Source organism: Oryctolagus cuniculus, chromosome 20 (assembly GCF_051225735.1).
Source record: "Oryctolagus cuniculus isolate XC-2025 breed Fujian yellow rabbit chromosome 20, ASM5122573v1, whole genome shotgun sequence".
NCBI lineage: Eukaryota > Metazoa > Chordata > Mammalia > Lagomorpha > Leporidae > Oryctolagus > Oryctolagus cuniculus.
Window position 1 is genome coordinate 41,015,520 of NC_142886.1, and position 17,627 is coordinate 41,033,146.

Consider the following 17,627-nt stretch of genomic DNA (forward strand, 5'->3'; position numbering starts at 1 on the left):
AGGGGGTACTAGGTGCAGCCTAAGGACAGGCTGTATGGCTGTACAGGCTGGCAGGGGGTGCGAGGTACAGCCTAAGGACAGGCTGTATGGCTGTACAGGCTGGCAGGGCGTGTGAGGTGCAGCCTCCTTGGAGGCCAGTCCGGCAGCTTCTCAAGCCATTAAATATAGAGCTGCTGTTTGCACGAGCAATTTACTCCTAGGGTATATACCCAAGAGAAATGAAAACATGTTCACATAAAACATCGTTCGTGGACATTCAGAGCAACATTCATTCATAACTGCTAAAAAGAAGTAATCCAAATGTCCATCAACTGATAAATGGATAAAAATGAGGCACATCCACCCAGTGAGAACATTCTTCAACCATGAAGGGAATGGCGTTCCGATCACTGCAACACGCATGAGCCCAGAGCGCAGCGCGGCGCCTGGAGGAGCCGGCCCAAGCCACACAGAGAAATGCACACAGAGAAAGCAGCTGAGCGGCGGTCCAGGGCCAGGTGGGTGGTAGCCTGGGAAGCAACAGCTAAAGGGTTCAGGGTTCCTTTGTGAGGTAAGCAGAAAGTTCTAACGTTGACTGCGGTGACAGTCACACAACTCTGTGAACGTCCTGAAGCACTGTAGGACTTCGCACTTTAACAGGGGAACTGCACAGTATGTGAATTTCATCTCAGTAACACTGTTAACCAAAAAAACCTGTAGACAAAACAAATCCTGTGCATATAACTGACAGGTAAAACTTGACAACATGTCACAAGTACTATTTTTAAGAGAACTGAGTCACCACAGGACTGTGACCTCTTTCTCTTTGGAACAGATACTGCCTTTGAAGTAGGAAATAAAGGTAGGACAGAGGACATTGTTTTGACTTTATTTTCTATTTTATTTATTTTAATCTACTTGAAAGGCAGAGCAACAGAGAGAGGCAGAAAGACAGAAGTGGAGAGATCTTCCACCTACTGGTTTATTCCCCAAATGCCTGCATTAGCCAGGGCTGGGCCAGGCCAAATCCAGGAGCCCAGAACTCCATCCAGATCTCCCACATGAGTAGCAGGGGCCCAAGCACTTGAGCCGTCATCTGTTGCCTCCCAGGACACATCAGCAGGGAGCTGGATCAGAAGCAGAGCAGTTGGAACTCAACTCCCAGGTATGGGATGCGGGTGTTGCAGGTGGCGGCTTAAGCCGCTGTGCCACGGTCCCAGCCCGTTTGACATTAAAGCCCCGCCCCTTAGGGAGCGGGTGGGTGCTCCGAAGGCGAGAATGCATGGTAAATTCTGCCAGTTGACAATTACGCTAAACTCTTCCTGACAACAAAATGCTCTAGTTGGAAGGGATAAATTTAAGGTGTATCCACTGGTAGCTGCTGGTTCCACATGATGGGCTAAACTGCTAAGTGAGATAAGGAAAACTCAGACAGCTAAGTCCCGGGCATGGAAGCTCATTACTGAATGACCTAAACACAGGGGCCCATGTGAGCTTAAGCACACACAGGGGAGGCGAGAAAAGGTCTGGGAATGATTGTGGAAGTCCAGGAGAAGGTCTGGGAATGATTGTGGAAGTCCAGGAGAAGGTCTGGCATTCTGCAAGGCACCCTTACTAAGGACAGCTGCCATCTGGTCTGTTAGGGCCTGCAAGTCTAAGACAGGACCAGCATCCCCCAGAACACAAAGCTAAACTTTGGTGCGGATTGAAAATCGTCTGTCCTCTGAGGCTCTCCCTCCCCATCCAGGTAAAGAGCCCTGGGCCTGATGAGGGTGGAGGAAATGAGCTCACAGCTACCCTGTGCACTGCGGCTGATGGAAGGAAAAGGAGAGAAGCCTGTTCTCACAGCAGTGGGGACCGCAGCACATGCCAGGGCAGAGCTGAGGAGGGGCAGGCACACGCCCAGAACAGGGCCAGGGAAATAGATACACAGGAGGTGTCAGGGCAGGGGTCTGGTGCTTAACATGCCTGCATCCCATATCTAAGTACCCTGATTGAAGTCCCTACTCAGGTTCCTGCTTCCTGCTAATGCAGACCCTGGGGGGCAGCAGGAGGTGGCTCAAGTAGTTGGGTGCCTGTCACCCATGTGGGGGACCTGAGTTGAGTTTCTGGCTCCCAGTTTTGGCTCCAGCTAAATAAGCCCTGACTGTTGTGGGCAGTTGTGAACAAATGGGGGTTCTCTCTCTGTCTGCCTCTCTCTCTCTCTCTCTCTCTCTCTGCCTCTGAAATCATTTTTTTTTGAAATGTGAGGTTCCTTGTTCATGAATTAAGATTTTCAGCAACAGTGGCAGCAAAGTGTGACATCAGCACAGGGCTCGTCTCAGCATGAGGATCTGCAGCCACGCGGGCTGTATGCTCGGGAGGCAACGCTGAACCCCAAGTCGCAAGCACAGTGCTGGGAAATACTCAGACATGGCAAAGTACACACCAGACAGCCAAGCTTAGCCATAGCCTTACCACCCAGAGACCACCACTGCTACCATTCAGGGGTAAGGCCCAGAGATCTTTCTACATAGAAAAATACATGTTGACATTCTGTAACATGTGCTTCTGTAGCCACTTGAACAATTACTATTTGGAACGCTTTCCAAAATATTAGGAACTACAGATCATTTCAATCCCATTACACAGAGATTATAGAATATGTCAGCCCATGTTCCATTTAACCAAACCCCTGCTGCTGGACTTCTGAGAGGTCCTGAGCTCTTCATTATTGTAAGTGATGTGCAGTGAATATCAATAGAGTTGAGTGAAGACTGAATAAGTCATCAATACAAAGCACTTCACAGAGTACTTGGCATGTAATGAGCTCTTGATAAATGCTAGTGATTTTTAAAGTATTGTGCTCTGTGTAAAACTTGAACTAATTTACATTTCCAACAGCAGAGTAAAAAGGATTGGTTTTCTTAAATCCTTGCCAAATCTTTAGATTCTTTTTTTTTATTTCTCCTATGAGTGGCTTGTTCATGTTCCTTGACAGCTCACCCATTCGATTCTCACCCTTTTTGACTTTCTCATTGATTTCTGTACTGGGGACATCAATCCTTTGCCATAGGAATAAACTTGACTCACCTCCAGTTCCCAGGACCTTCAGGAGCTCAAAATTTTCAATCCCCACCTTCTCTGCATGTCCTGTTAAATTAGCTGAGAGAGAGAGAGAGAGAGGAAAATACGTAAGGGAATCAGCAACAGAAGAGGAACCAAGGGGCTCTGGAGGACCAAAGTTCTACCTCCTTACGTGGGTGGCTAAATCGGGATTCACTTCCAAATAATTTTCTATACAATACAGCTAAGTTTTCTGAAATTTCTGTATGCTGCACATTACAGTAGAACTTTTTCTTAGGATTTAAGAACTATGTATCATTCATACCAAAGTTTAACACAAAGTGTTAATAGAATCTCTACTAACCAACATAATACAAAAATGAACAAAAATTCTACTTCCATTTATTCTTTTAAAAACTTATTTATTTAAAAGTCAGAGTTACAGTGAGAGAGGGCTGTTCCATCCATTGGTTCACTCCCCAGATGGGCTCAACAACCAGGGTTGGGCCAGGCCAAAGACAGGAGGCAGGAGTTTTGTCCGGGGCTCCCACATGGGTGTCAGGGGCCCAAAACACTTGGGGCATCTTCTGCTGCTTTTCCCAGGCCATTAGCAGGGAGCTGGATCAGAAGTGGCACAGCTGGGACACAAACCAGTGCCCATGGGATGCTGGTGTCGCAGGTGGCAGCTTTACCTGTTATGTCACAATGCCGGCCCCCCAAATTCTAATATGTAAATAGACACAAACTGAAAAGAAAACTGGACAGACTTAGAAGATGCATTCATCTGCTCAGTGCCGTCCCCAGGCTCCAGGCTGGGTTTTCAGCCCCTGTCCTGCTGCTAAGTCCGGGACAGGAGTTTGTTTTCATTCAGCACTTGAACACCCTGTGTCTCAGCTCTGAAATAAAAGCACCAGTCTCAATGAACTCTAGAACTGTTTCAAAATACGAACTCTTCAAAAAAGCATTCTGTCGAAAACAAGATCAGTGTCTTGTAAATGAGCATTTTTCACTGAATTTCACAAGATGTTGACAAGTGTTCTGTTAGGGCCAAAGGTTAGATGCACGGTGTTCTGGGCAAATACACTTGAAAATGGTTAGCTTAAGCTAACAGCTCATTTCTTTACCCCTCAGCCTCAGATCTTGTACTATGAAAAGATGCACATGGATCTTCAAGATGGAGATACTGCATTGGTCAGATTTATTTCATCACAAAATTACTTCCATGCTAATAGCTATTAATAGTATGTGAACCAGCATTCTGTAGGAGCGGCTAAGAAAGCTTGATCCAGGGCCAGGGTTCTGGCGCAGCAGGTAGAGCTGCCCCTGCAATGCTGCCATCTCATATGAGTGCCAGTTTGAGTCCTGGCTGTTCCACTTCCCATCCAACTCCCTACTAATGCGCCTGGGAAAACAGCAGTAGATGGCCCACATGCTTGGGCCCCTGCACCTACATGGAACACCTGGAAGAAGCTCCTGGCACCTGGCTGTGATCTGGCCCAGCCCTGGTCATTGTGGCCATTTAGGAAGTGAACCAGTGAATGAAAGATTCTCTCTCTCTCTCTCTCTCTCTCTCTAACTCTGCCTTCCAAATAAATAAAATAAATCTTAAAAGGAAAAAAAAAAAGGGCCGATGCCGCGGCTCAATAGGCTAATCCTCCACCTGCAGCACCGGCACACTGGGTTCTAGTCCTGGTCGGGGCGCCAGATTCTGTCCCGGTTGCCCCTCTTCCAGGCCAGCTCCTGCTGTGGCCCAGGAGTGCAGTGGAGGATGGCCCAGGTCCTTGGGCCCTGCACCCACATGGGAGACCAGGAGAAGCACCTGACTCCTGGCTTCGGATCAGCACGGTGCGCCGGCCGCAGCACACCAGCCGCAGCGGCCACTGGGGAGTAAACCAACGGCAAAGGAAGACCTTTCTCTCTGTCTCTCTTTCTCACTGTCCACTCTGCCTGTCAAAAAAAAAAAAAAAAAAAAAAAAAAAAGGAAAAGCTTGTTCCAAATTCTAGTTCTACCACTTAAAAATTGTATGATCTTGATCATGTTACTTAACTTCACTATTTCAATTTCCAATAATGTAAAATGGGGATAGTAAAAATGCCTACCCCAAAATGTACTGGCATCTGCAATTTATTAACAAGTAAGATGGGGTTTATGGATGAATATAGGTATGAACAAATGCATCTCAAAGCAAATACAACAAAATGTTAATTATAAAACCTAGAGCATAAGTATAAGGATGTTCAACATACAATGCTTTCAAATTCTCTGTGGATCTGAAAATGTCTGTAATAAAATAATACCACCCCACAGGGTTGTGAAAGGGTTAAATGACTTGAATTTATAGTGCTTGCTGAGTACCAGTAAGCACTAGAGTAGGAGTTCATAAATAGGTTGATGCTTTGGGACTATAACTTTAAGAAAACTGGGCCCAAATAGAACTTCTAGAATTCAGAGTTTTAGGGGCAGTTTCAATGTTTTTCCAACGTTTAATTAAGTTCATAGTTTTAAAAAGTCTTTAATCATGGTTAAAAATATATAAATAATATTTCCCATTATCAACATTTTAAGTGTATGTACATGATTGTGCAACAACTTCTGGAACTTTTCCATCTTGCAACAACAACAACAAAAAAGGAAACTCTACAGCCATGAACAGCACAGCAGGAGGATCCTGGCTCTTGGATCCAGCCTGGCCCTGGCTCAGGCCCAGCCATTGTGACCATTCTGGGGAGTAAACCAGTGGATGGAAGATATCTCTCTCTCTCTCTCTCTCTCTCTCTCTCTCTCTCTCTCTCACCCCACCTTTCAAATAAACAAAAATAAATTTTAAAAAAGTTTGATTGTTAATGCATAATTTTATAATGGTTTATAATGGGAACAAATCAATGAACATGACATAGCTCTCATTGACATCAATATATATCGAAAAAGAAATACTCAAAACATAGGCAGTATCTTAAAGTAAACATACAATAGCGTATCTTCCTCTAGTATGTCAAGCACATTACACTGAAAGCCAGGTTTGCAAGTAATAACTTAAAAAAAATTATTTGGTGCCAGCACTGTGATGTAGCAGATAGAGCTGTCACCTGTGACACCAGCATCCTATACGGGTGCCAGTTTGTGTTCTTGCTGCTCCACTCATGACCCAGCTTCCTGCTAATGGCCTAGGAAAAGCAGAAGATGGCTCAAGTGTATGGGCCCGTGCCACCCATGTGGGAGACATGGAAGATGCTCATGGCTCTTGTCTTTGGCTCGGCCCAGCTCTAGCTGTTGAGGCCATCTGAGGAGTAGACCAGCAGTTGGAAGATCAGTTGATCAATCAAATGATCTATCTCTCCCTCTAACTCTTTCAAATAAGTTAATCTTTTTTTAAAAAAAAAATCACTAATTTGAGAGGCAAAAAGACAGAAACATGAAGACAGCTCCCATCTGCTGGTTCACCCCCTAAATGCCCTTAAAAGCTTGAACCGAAGCTAGGAGCCAGGTACTCAATCCAGATCTCCCACACAGGTGGCAGGAACCCAAATACTTGAGCCATCGCCACTGCCTCCCAGGTTCTGCATTAACAGGAAGCTCTGGACCAGGAGCCAGAGCTGGTCATCAAATCTGGGCACCCCAATGTGAGACACAGGCACCTGGACCACTAGGCCAAAGGTCTGCCCGACAATCACTCTTGAAATAATGACTTGGCTCTCTTCTACTTAGATGTTAAATTCTTTAATATACAAAACAATTTAAGCTACTGTTAAAGAGTTGTGTTAAAAAAAAATGTTCCTAGTTCATTAGGGCTCAATTTTTATTTACTTAAGCATGTAAAAGCCCAGCTATCCAAAAACTCTGCCCATATACTATATATTTTCTTCATATCTAGTTATTTGCTGCTAGATTGGAAAGGTAAGGAACTATTTCTTTCTTTTTTTTCTTTTCTTTTTTTTTTTTTTTTTGACAGCCAGAGTTAGTGAGAGAGAGAGAGAGACAGAGAGAAAGGTCTTTTAGGTCTTCCTTTTCCGTTGGTTCACCCCCAAATGGCCACTATGGCTGGAGCCTGTGCCAATCTGAAGCCAGGAGCCAGGTGCTTCTCCTGGTCTCCCATGGCGTGCAGGGCCCAAGCACTTGGGCCATCCTCCACTGCCTTCCTCGGCCACAGCAGAGAGCTGGACTGGAAGAGGGGCAACCAGGACAGAATGCAGCACCCCAACTGGGACTAGAAACCGGAGTACCGGCGCCACAGGCGGAGGATTTGCCTAAGGAGCCGTGGCACCAGCCAAGGAACTATTTCTTTAAAAAAAAAATTTTTTTTTATTTGAAAGGCATAGTTACAGAGAGAAGAGTGACAGGGAGAGAGTGGGAGTATGGGGGTGGGGAGAGGAGAAAGAGGAGAGAGAGAGGGAGAAAATCTCCCACCTGCTGTTTCACGCCCATGGCCCAGCTGGTCACAATGGCCAGGGTCACCCTTTTAAAGTGTACAACTCAGTGATTTTAGATGCTATGGTCACCACTAATTGGAGAATCAATTTCACCCTGGAAAGACATTTTTCCTTGAGACACAGTTCTGGATCATTTCGTCCAGAATCTGAAACGTGTCCTCCACTCTCATGGCCTGCCTGGCTTCTGAGGAGCAGTCAGCTGTTCACGAAGTGGATCGCAGCTCCTCTGTTCAGAGATGTGTCATTTCTCCTATCCCTCTCTTTATTTTTGTATAAACATAAATTACTTTATGCAAATGACATTATGCTATAGTATTCCAACAGTGAGAAATCCAGCTGAGAACACATTGCCTTGAGAAGTGAACACCCTCTCCTCATTTTTTTCTTACTGCTTGGCACTCAACAGCTTCAACATGGTGTGCCTTGGGGTAGACTTCTTTGGTTTATTCTACCCTCTATTCATTGAGTATTTTCCAGCTGTAAATTTGTTTCTCATCAAATTTGGGGATTTTCTGCCTTAACTTTTCAAATAATTTTTTCTATCTATTCTCTCTCGCTTCTCCTTCTGTGATTCCAATTACACGTATGTTGGACTGTTTGATACTACCTGAGATTCCCTGAGAGTCTGTTCATTGTTTTCAATATATTTCCTCTGCTTTTGACATTAATTTCTATTGCCTTAGCTTCCAGTTCCCATACTTTTCCCTCTGACTCTCTATTCAGCTATTAAATCCATCCAGTATTTATTTTTAAAGTATTGCATTTTTTCATTTCTAGACCTCCTTTTTCATTATTTTCTATTTAGCTGGTAAAATCTCCTATTGTTTTAGTCACTGAGAGTATGTTTTATTTCATTGAGGATGCTGTAAGAGCAGCTCCAAAATTCGTGTTGGCTTTCTCAGTACCTCATTGCCTCAGGGTACAATCGGTTGACTTTCTTCCTGCCTGGGATATGGTGTATTTTCTTGATTCTTCATATCTAGGATAATTTTTCATTGCATCCTGAGCATGGGCAGTGGTACCCCATGCAGAGCCTTGGTTGTTGTTTTTCTCCAGTGCGAGTTACTGTTTTAACCAGCAAAGGTCAGATTGGACTTGAACTACAAACCCTGTTTCTTGGGAGGCAGCCCTAGTCCCAGACCACACCTGCGCTATAGAGTCTCCTGTACTCAAGCATGGTTCGCGGTTAGGCCCAACGTGAGGACACTGACCATGAGGCACACCCCGCCCCCCACCGCCACCCTGGCCCTCCTCAGCTATTCCTCTACTATCTTCCATGATCAGAGTTCCTTGGCTTCAGTTTTCTGGTTCCCTTGGCCAGAGAGGCTAGAGGTTTATTCTTCACCAGAGTCCCCACAGTGTAGACTACACTGAGCGGAAGCTAGCGTCAGAGCAAAGGCAGAGACTTCTCACAGCCCCCTCCAGGGGGCACCCGCACCCCCCCCCCCCCCGCCCCGCTCCCCGGGAGTGTGCGCTTCTGCTCGCTCTCCAGTGCTCTCAGGAGGCTGTGCCATGCGTTCAGCCTTGCTCGGGTTTTAAAGCTGCTTTCTGAAAAGGAATCCGCCAGCAGTGGTGTTTATTCTGAATTATAAAAGCAAAAGTCTTCCAACAGTCAGTGTTTCAATGGTGATTTCTACTTACAATTAACCTAAAAAAGTAAAATAAAATTGCAAAGGTGAGATGACACAGGCCCATCTCAGAGACCTTGAAATATCCATAATTATTTCCTTTATATTATATCCACTAGGCAAAAAAAAAAAAAAGACCATAAATACAGTACCAGATCAACAGAAAGCTGGATCGTACTCAAGCATGGGGGAGTATTTGTTTAAATTATAAAGATTTGTTCAGTTATAATGACAAAACACATCGAAATGGTAAACATCTACTACATAGAATCCCAAGCAATGAAAAACATGAATCCAGGTGTCTAAATAGTTCTGATGTTCATGCTACTGTCATGATTAAAACCTTTGAGCATGATAAAAATAGACATCTCTCTTAATTAAATTGTTACCCTAAGAACAAAAGCCCAAACTTCCCAGCAACAATACTAACATTTATTAGAACAAGACAAAATATTTACACATTTTATTTCACCCTAAAGGAGAAATAAGCATGAGCCAAGCAGAATTTGTGAGTCATTCACATGCTTTAATGAAGTCCACAATATGCTGTTCAGAAGAGAGGAGGCTACCTAAATCCTGGAATTAGATCATACCAGAAATAAGACTGCCCCGCTGGCCCACACGACTGTCCACTGCCGTTCTTCACGTCCACTGTGGTTGTAGGAGACAAGGGACTCTGGTTCTTTATTCTGTCAGGCCTGCCTCTGCCCAGCCCAGTTCCTGGTTCCCCAAAGGTAGGAGAAACACAGACCTAATCAGCCACCAGTCCCGAAGTCTGAACAGACACCGTGTGCAGTAGGCAGCGTCGTCAGGATTAGCAAGCTCCACGCGAGGACTCTGGGGTTTTTTGCCTGAATATCTGGCACAGCATGACCCCTTGGGGTAGACTGTCCTTTCCCCCATACTGCTCTCCTTTCGGACATATGGTAGTTAGCTAAGTGGACTGAGGACACGTGTCTTGGGACACGGTGCTATGGTCATGTCTGTGTAATCCCAGAATTCAAATGTTGACACCCCAATCTCCAATGTGATGGTGTTTAGAGATGGGGCCTTTGTGAGATAATTAGGTCATGAGGGCAAAGCCCTCATGATAAAATGAATTAGTGCCCTCATAAAAACAGACCAGACAGCACACTTCCTGTCTTCATTTTCTACCATGTCAGAGTACAGTGAGAAAACTGCCATCTGCAAACCAGGAAGTAGGCCCTCACCAGGCAGTGGAGCTACCAGCACCTTGGCCTCCAACTTCCCAGTCTCCAGAAATCTAAGAAATAAATTTTTGTTATTGAAACCATAAAATCTCTGGCAGTTTTGTTACAGAAGCCTGAAGTAGGACCCCTGGTGTTCACTCACTAGTACAGTCTCCCTTGTAAGCCTAGGAATAGGCATGTTCAGGTATACAGATGGCCTACTGTATAGCCTACTGATACAATGGAATATCATTCATGCTTAAAAAGGAAGGAGATTCTGATCTATGCAAAACAGGGATGACTCTTAAGTACATTATGCTAAGTGAACTGAGCCAGTTGCAAAAAGGCAAGCACAGTCTAATTCCATTTATAAGAGATACACAGTCAAAATCACAGACACATGAAGAGTGCTGCTGATTCTCTGTATCCACGGGTCCCACAGATACAAACAACTGCAGAGACAGAATACCTGGGGAAAAATCACATTTGTACTGAACATGTACAGCCTTTTTTTCTGATTATTACCTTAAAATACAACTATTTACATAGCACCTGCACTGTATTAACTATTAAAAGTAATCCAGAGGCCAGCACCGCGGCTCACTAGGCTAATCCTCTGCCCTGCGGCACCGGCACACCGGGTTCTAGTCCCGGTCGGGGCGCCAGATTCTGTCCCAGTTGCCCCTCTTCCAGGCCAGCTCTCTGCTGTGGCCAGGGAGGGCAGTGGAGGATGGCCCGAGCACTTGGGCCCTGCACCCCATGGGAGACCAGGATAGGTACCTGGCTCCTGCCATCGGATCAGCGCGGTGCGCCGGCCGCAACACACTGGCCGCAGTGGCCATTGGAGGGTGAACCAACGGCAAAGGAAGACCTTTCTCTCTGTCTCTCTCTCTCACTGTCCACTCTGCCTGTCAAAAAAATAAAAAAGAAAAAAAAGTAATCCAGAGATGAGTTAAAATACACAGGATTACATAAGTTATATGCAAAGTTTATAAAGAGGACTTGAGTGTCCAACAGCAAGGGAACCCTGGACTTGACCCCTGCAGACACCGGTATCCATCTGTTCGCAGACACCTGGGTAGCTCCCAAACACTGCCAATTGTGAACGATGCTGCGTGAACATGGGTGTAGGTGTAGCTCAAGGCTCTGCTTTCAATACTTAGAAGAGCTGAGATCTTATGGGAAATGGAATTGCTGAGTCAAATGTTCATCTGAATTTTCACATTTTGAGGAACTTCCATATTGTTTGTCACAGAGCTGTATGGATCATTTTACATTCCTACCAACAGTGCACAGAGTGGCTCCAGTTTCCCTGCACTGTCCCCAACACCTGCTAATTTCTGACCGTAACCATCCTAATGGTTGTAAAGTAATGACAACAGAATTTTAACAACAGTACATTTAGGCTAATAGAGTAATTATCTCTTACTCAGATTTAAATAACTTTACTGTTATGGAATAATCCAGATTCACTGTTTAAAAAAGAAAAACATACAAAACACATGGGCCTAAAGATTAAGACCTTGAAAATCTCTGATAATCCCACAACTCAACTATAACTACTGTTTTTTAAAAAAAGATTTATTTATGTATTGGAAAGGCAGAGTGATAGACTCAAATCATAACTCCGATACGGGAGACTGGCATTACCTGAGACAGCCTAACCTGTTGTGCCACAATGCTGGCCCCAGTGATAACTACTGTTAATCCTTTACACACTCTATCAGGATTTCAGCCACAAACCTATGATCAATAAATGGTTTCTTAACCCAACCATCTAGGCAATTCAATTATCAAACATAATTTGTAATGCATGTAATGCATACTACCTATTTTTTTAAACTTGTGAGATGTTTAACTTGGAACTTCCTAGTCTTGTGGAAGAAAACAATCAGTAAAATGCATTTTCATTCTGTTGCCATAGTTTCTGCTAAGCTGCACAAATGTAATTGCATAGAGCATGTGCTGAAATCATTCGATTAGATCCAATGATTCACTTGTGTTAAAGCTAAGAAAAGGCTTAATTTAAAAGCACTTTTACAATTAAAGTACAAATAAAGAGACAGTGCTTTTGAGCCACTTCAAATATATTTCTCAGTATATTACAAAGGCATTCAAATACCAGAATTTATGCAATGAATTAATCATTTCATATGAGAAACAATTTAATAAACAGGTTCATGGAGTGTGGGTACCTGAAGGACAGCATTGTTATGAGATGCTGGTTAGAAAAGCTCATTGGGCTGGCGCCGCGGCTCAATAGGCTAATCCTCCGCCTGCGGCGCCAGCACACCAGGTTCTAGTCCCGGTCGGGGCGCCAGATTCTGTCCCGGTTGCCCCTCTTCCAGGCCAGCTCTCTGCTATGGCCCAGGAGTGCAGCAGAGGATGGCCCAGGTCCTTGGGCCCTGCACCCGCACGGGAGACCAGAAGAAGCACCTGGCTCCTGGCTTCGGATCAGCGAGGTGCGCCGGCTACAGCGGCTATTGGAGGGTGAACCAACGTCAAAAGGAAGACCTTTCTCTCTGTCTGTCTCTCTCTCTCACTGTCCACTCTTCCTGTCAAAAAAAGCTCATTGAGGGGCCAGCACTGTGGCGCAGTGGGTTAAGCTGCCATCTGCAATGCTGGCATCTCATATGGGCACTGGTTCAAGTCCTGGCTGCTCCACTTCTGATCCAGTTCCATGCTAGTGACCTGGGAAAACAACAGAAGATGGCTCTCAAGTGCCTGGGCCCCTGCACCCATGTGGGAGACTTGGAGGAAGCTCCTGGCTCCTAACTTCAGTCTGGCTCAACTCTGGCTGTTGCAGTCATTTGAGGAGTGAACCAGCAGACAGAAGACTTCTTTCTCTCTTTACCTCTGCCTCTCTCCCTCTCTTTAACTCCACCTTTCAATAAGTAAATAAATATATAAAAAAAAAAAAGGAAAGAAAAGCTCATTGAGAATATAGGTCCTCATCTACTCATTTAAATTCACAAATACCTACCAGTGGGTGTTGGGTCTTTCACCAAGGAGTTGGGACTTGAACCAAGAAGCAGAGGATGTGTACTGGCAAAAATGAGAGGATGGCCAGGAATTTGGGGCTGGACCAATACCTGGAGCAGAGGCCTAAGTGGAAATTACCGTTTTCCTAGCAGAGAATTAGAAGAGGACCACTCTAATTATCCATAATGAGTTTATGTGGGAAAAACAGCAAAAACTTAATGTAAGATAGGTATGTGGAACGAGCTGATTCAAAACCTGGAATAGCAGACTAATTAGTTTTAATTGAATCCATAAGTAATAATGGTTTTTGACAGGGTGAAAATAATGTTTTAGCAAAATTACTCTGGCAGTCATGTGCTGTGTGGTTAGAAACAAGGAAAAGTTCGTCTTAAAAGACGATGTGAGTGCAGTAAACCAGCTGTGAGCTGTGAGCTGTGAGCTGTGAGCTGTGAGCTGTGGGCTGTGAGCTGTGAGCTGTGAGCTGTGAGCTGTGAGCTGTGAGCAGTGAGCTGTGAGCTGTGAGCAGTGAGCTGTGAGCTGTGAGCTGTGAGCTGTGTGTGAGCTGTGAGCTGTGAGCAGTGAGCTGTGAGCAGTGAGCTGTGTGTGAGCTGTGAGCTGTGAGCAGTGAGCTGTGAGCAGTGAGCTGTGAGCAGTGAGCTGTGAGCTGTGAGCAGTGAGCTGTGAGCAGTGAGCAGTGAGCTGTGAGCTGTGGGCTGTGAGCAGTGAGCTGTGGGCTGTGAGCTGTGAGGATCAGAGCCGAGCAGGAACGCGACTGATGGGGAAAGGATGAGTCCAAAACTCACTACAATGTACACCGCAGAAAGCATCCGCTGAGCATCTGTCCTGGGTGCTGAGATCATAAAAACACACGGGGCAGGGTCCCCACTCTCAAAGTCAGCTGAATTTCTTTTCCTTTTATAAGACTTATTTTATTTATTTGAAAGACAGAGGTAGAGAGAGAGGTAGAGACAGAGCGAGAGGTCTTCTATCTGATGGTTCACTCCCCAAATGGCAGCAACAGCCAGAGCTGAGGAGATTTATTTATTTATTTGAAAGTCTGAATTACACAGAGAGAGAAGGAGAGAGGCAGAAAGAGAGAGAGAGAGCTCTTCCACCCACTGGTTCACTCCCCAATTGGCTGCAACGGCCAGAGCTGTGCTGATCTGAAGCCAGGAGCCAGGAACTTCTTCCAAGTCTCCCACATAGGTGCAGGGGCCCAAGGACTTGGGCCTTCTTCTACTGCTTTCCCAGGCCATAGCAGAGAGCTGGATCGAAAGTGAAGCAGCCAGGACTCAAACTAGCACCCATATGGGATGCCAGCACTGCAGGTGGTGGCGGCTTTACCTGCTATGTCACAGCGCCAGCCCCAGAAAGTATAGAAACTTAACGTGGGGTGGACACTGTGGCACAGCAGGTTAAGCCACCACTCAGGACACCCGCATCCCACACTGGACTGCAGTTGAAGGCCCAGGTGCTCCACTTCCTACCCAGCTCCCTGCTAATGCACCTGGGAGGCCGCAGTGATGGCCCAGGTGTTTGTGTGGCTGCCACCACACGGGAGGCTCAGCTTCTGGCTTGGCCCAGCCCTAGCTATTGCGGGCGTTTCAGGGGTAAACCAGTAGATGGAAGACATGTCTCTCTTTCTATCTCTGCCTCTCTGCCTTTCAGGTAGATGAAAATAAACTTAAAAAAACAGAAGCTTACAGGTTGTTGCTAAACTAAAATAATTAAGCCACAGTTGACTGCAAAACCATCACCTACAGAACACCATGCATCTCTAAATGTAAACTTTGTTGATTCAAACACTTGTCCAGTTTTCCGTACCTAACAGATTTTTTTCCTGAGACATTAATCCAGCAATTAAAAAAAAAACATTAATTTAAAAGTTCCTGTTTTTGGTAAAGAAAGGAGTTTCAGTCCCAGCCCTGTTCCCTATTCCTCAATAATTAGTTTCACTTTCCCCTTTCTGGCATCTGTGTATTGTAAATATATTCCTCTTCTTGAAACTTTTCATGTATTACAAACTATAACAAGGAAACAAGTGCAGCAGTAACCCCCCGCTCCTAATAGCAGCTGCCCTCATTTTGGTGTGTCTATTCCCGGGGCCTTTCTTGTTGCGTGCACACCCCAGTTGCTAGCTCCATGTGGTCTAGGCTAAATGGACCGGGATACTAAACATCACGGCTGTGCAAGCCCAAAGCCTGCCGCTGTCAACCAGGGTTTCCTCCGGTCTGAGCAAGGCTGACCTCAGAACCCTTGGAGCTACTCCACCAGCATTTCTTTTCTATTTAAAAAATTTATTTTCATTTTATGTGAAAGGAAAAGGAAAAGAAGGGTAGAGATCTTCCATCTGCTGGCTCACCCCCCCAGAAGCCACAACAGCCAGGGCAGGACCAGGCTTCAATCTGGGTCTCCTACAGGGGTAGCAGGGACCCAGTTACTTGGGCCTTCAGCTCCTGCCTCCTAGGCGTCGTTAGCAGGAGGCTGCACTGGAAGTGGAGCTGAGATGTGAACCAGGTACTCCGATGTGGGACGCGGGCATCCCAAGTCTCAACTGCTATGCCAAACAGCCACCGCCACCATCTGTTTTCTATGCTGCACCAATCCAGACATAACATGGGTCCTTGCTGGCCTTCTTCCTAAGAAAAAAACAAAAACCCAAACCACACACACACACACACAAAACTCACTCCTTAGCACGCCAGACCTCAGTGAAAATCTCTAGAGAAAGGCAGAAGAGGGGTACAGCAGGCAAAAATGAAGTAATGCTCTCAACAGGGACTAGGAGGAGAATTACTCCCTAGTTCCACCATCCAGCCGCAGGGGAAGTGGCTCTTTCTCTCTCCTATCTCTGGCTTCACATCATTTTTCTGGCTTTTCTCTGTCCCCCTGCCCTCCATATTAGGAATAAAACCAGCAAATCCATGCTCTTGTCTCCCTTGTTTCTTCTGAGCCCGACTACCACCCACACTCACAGCACTCCTCGTCCCCATGTGAACTTGATATAAAGAAAATGCCAGCCAGCGCCGCGGCTCAATAGGCTAATCCTTTGCCTGCGGCGCCAGCACACCGGGTTCTAGTCCCGGTCGGGGCGCCGGATTCTGTCCCGGTTGTCCCTCTTCCAGCCCAGCTCTCTGCTGTGGCCAGGGAGGGCAGTGGAGGATGGCCCAAGTGCTTGGGCCCTGCACCCCATGGGAGACCAGGAGAAGCACCTGGCTCCTGCCTTCGGATCAGCGCGGTGCACAGGCCGCAGTGTGCCGGCCGCAGAGGCCATTGGAGGGTGAACCAATGGCAAAAAGAAGACCTTTCTCTCTGTCTCTCTCTCTCACTGTCCACTCTGCCTGTAAAAAAAAAAAAAATGCCCCAGTGCAATTCCTTCGGTACAAAGAACTCTGGCGTCCACTTCCGTGGAAATACATTTGTCTTCTCCTCGCCTATTTCATAGGTTTCTGGCGCTCACAATCCTCTACCTGTGACTCCACAGTCTACTAACTGAACCAACATCCTGAATTGTAGCCAATATTGTGCCAACACACAATGCCTGATCCCAAGCAGCACAGGACCCAAAGGAGACAAGGGAGCGAGGACTCTTTAGAGATGTCTGGGATAAACGGAGAATTAGAAGTGTTTAAGAGGGCTCTCACTGCATCTGGAGGTTGGGAGAAACTGGGCAGCTGATGGACCGCACAGTGGGAAGAAAGCCCCACCAGTCAGAAGGAAAAAGCATCAAGACAACAGTCACGGGGCTGCAGTTGCGACTCTACCTGGAATGCCTGCAACCCCTACTGAAGTGCCTGTGTTGAGCTCCAGCTCCACACCCAGTTCTAGCGTCCTGCTAACGCACACCCTGGAGACAGCAGGTGCCAGCTCAGCTCCCACCCACATGGGAGACCCAGACTGAGTTTCCAGTCCTGGCAGTCGCAGACATCTGGGGAGTGAACCAGCAGATGAGAGACATTATCTATCTATTCATCTATCTTTCTATGTTTATCTCCCTCCCCATTTCAAATAAATAAAAATGAATAAATAAAAAATTTTTAAAGACAACATAGAACATAGCACATTTGGAAATCTGCCATTAATGTATACAGGCCGATCCGGGAAGGGGAAGGAAGACACAGCAAGACACCAGGCAGACACTTATTCTTACAAGAATTTGTTTCTGGTTTGAAAAAGTACATATTTCTAAAGGCACTGGGGAGCCAGTGGGAGGTTTTAAGCAAAGGATTAAGGTAATCAGTTCCACCCCTTAGAAAGACCAGCAGCACTGTGGAAGATGGACTAGGAAGGACTTGAGACAGGACACAGTCCGACACAAAAATCAAGACCAGAAATGCGGATGGCTACACAGAGGTGCTAAGTAAGGCAAGGGAGG

General features: G+C 45.9%; 1 protein-coding gene across 3 annotated transcripts in view; it reads right to left on the reverse strand.

The window, feature by feature from the left end:
• Window positions 1-17,627, reverse strand: part of RPS6KA5 (ribosomal protein S6 kinase A5) — a 190,056-nt gene that overhangs the window by 130,644 nt on the left and 41,785 nt on the right. For 2 of the 3 annotated variants that reach the window (XM_002719601.6, XM_089322100.1), the window contains exon 2: window positions 3,052-3,123. The exons of the other annotated variant lie outside the window; for it this stretch is intronic. In XM_002719601.6, coding sequence (XP_002719647.2) covers window positions 3,052-3,123 — 72 coding nt within the window. The remainder of the gene's footprint in view (window positions 1-3,051; window positions 3,124-17,627) is intronic. 3 annotated transcript variants of the gene reach the window in all.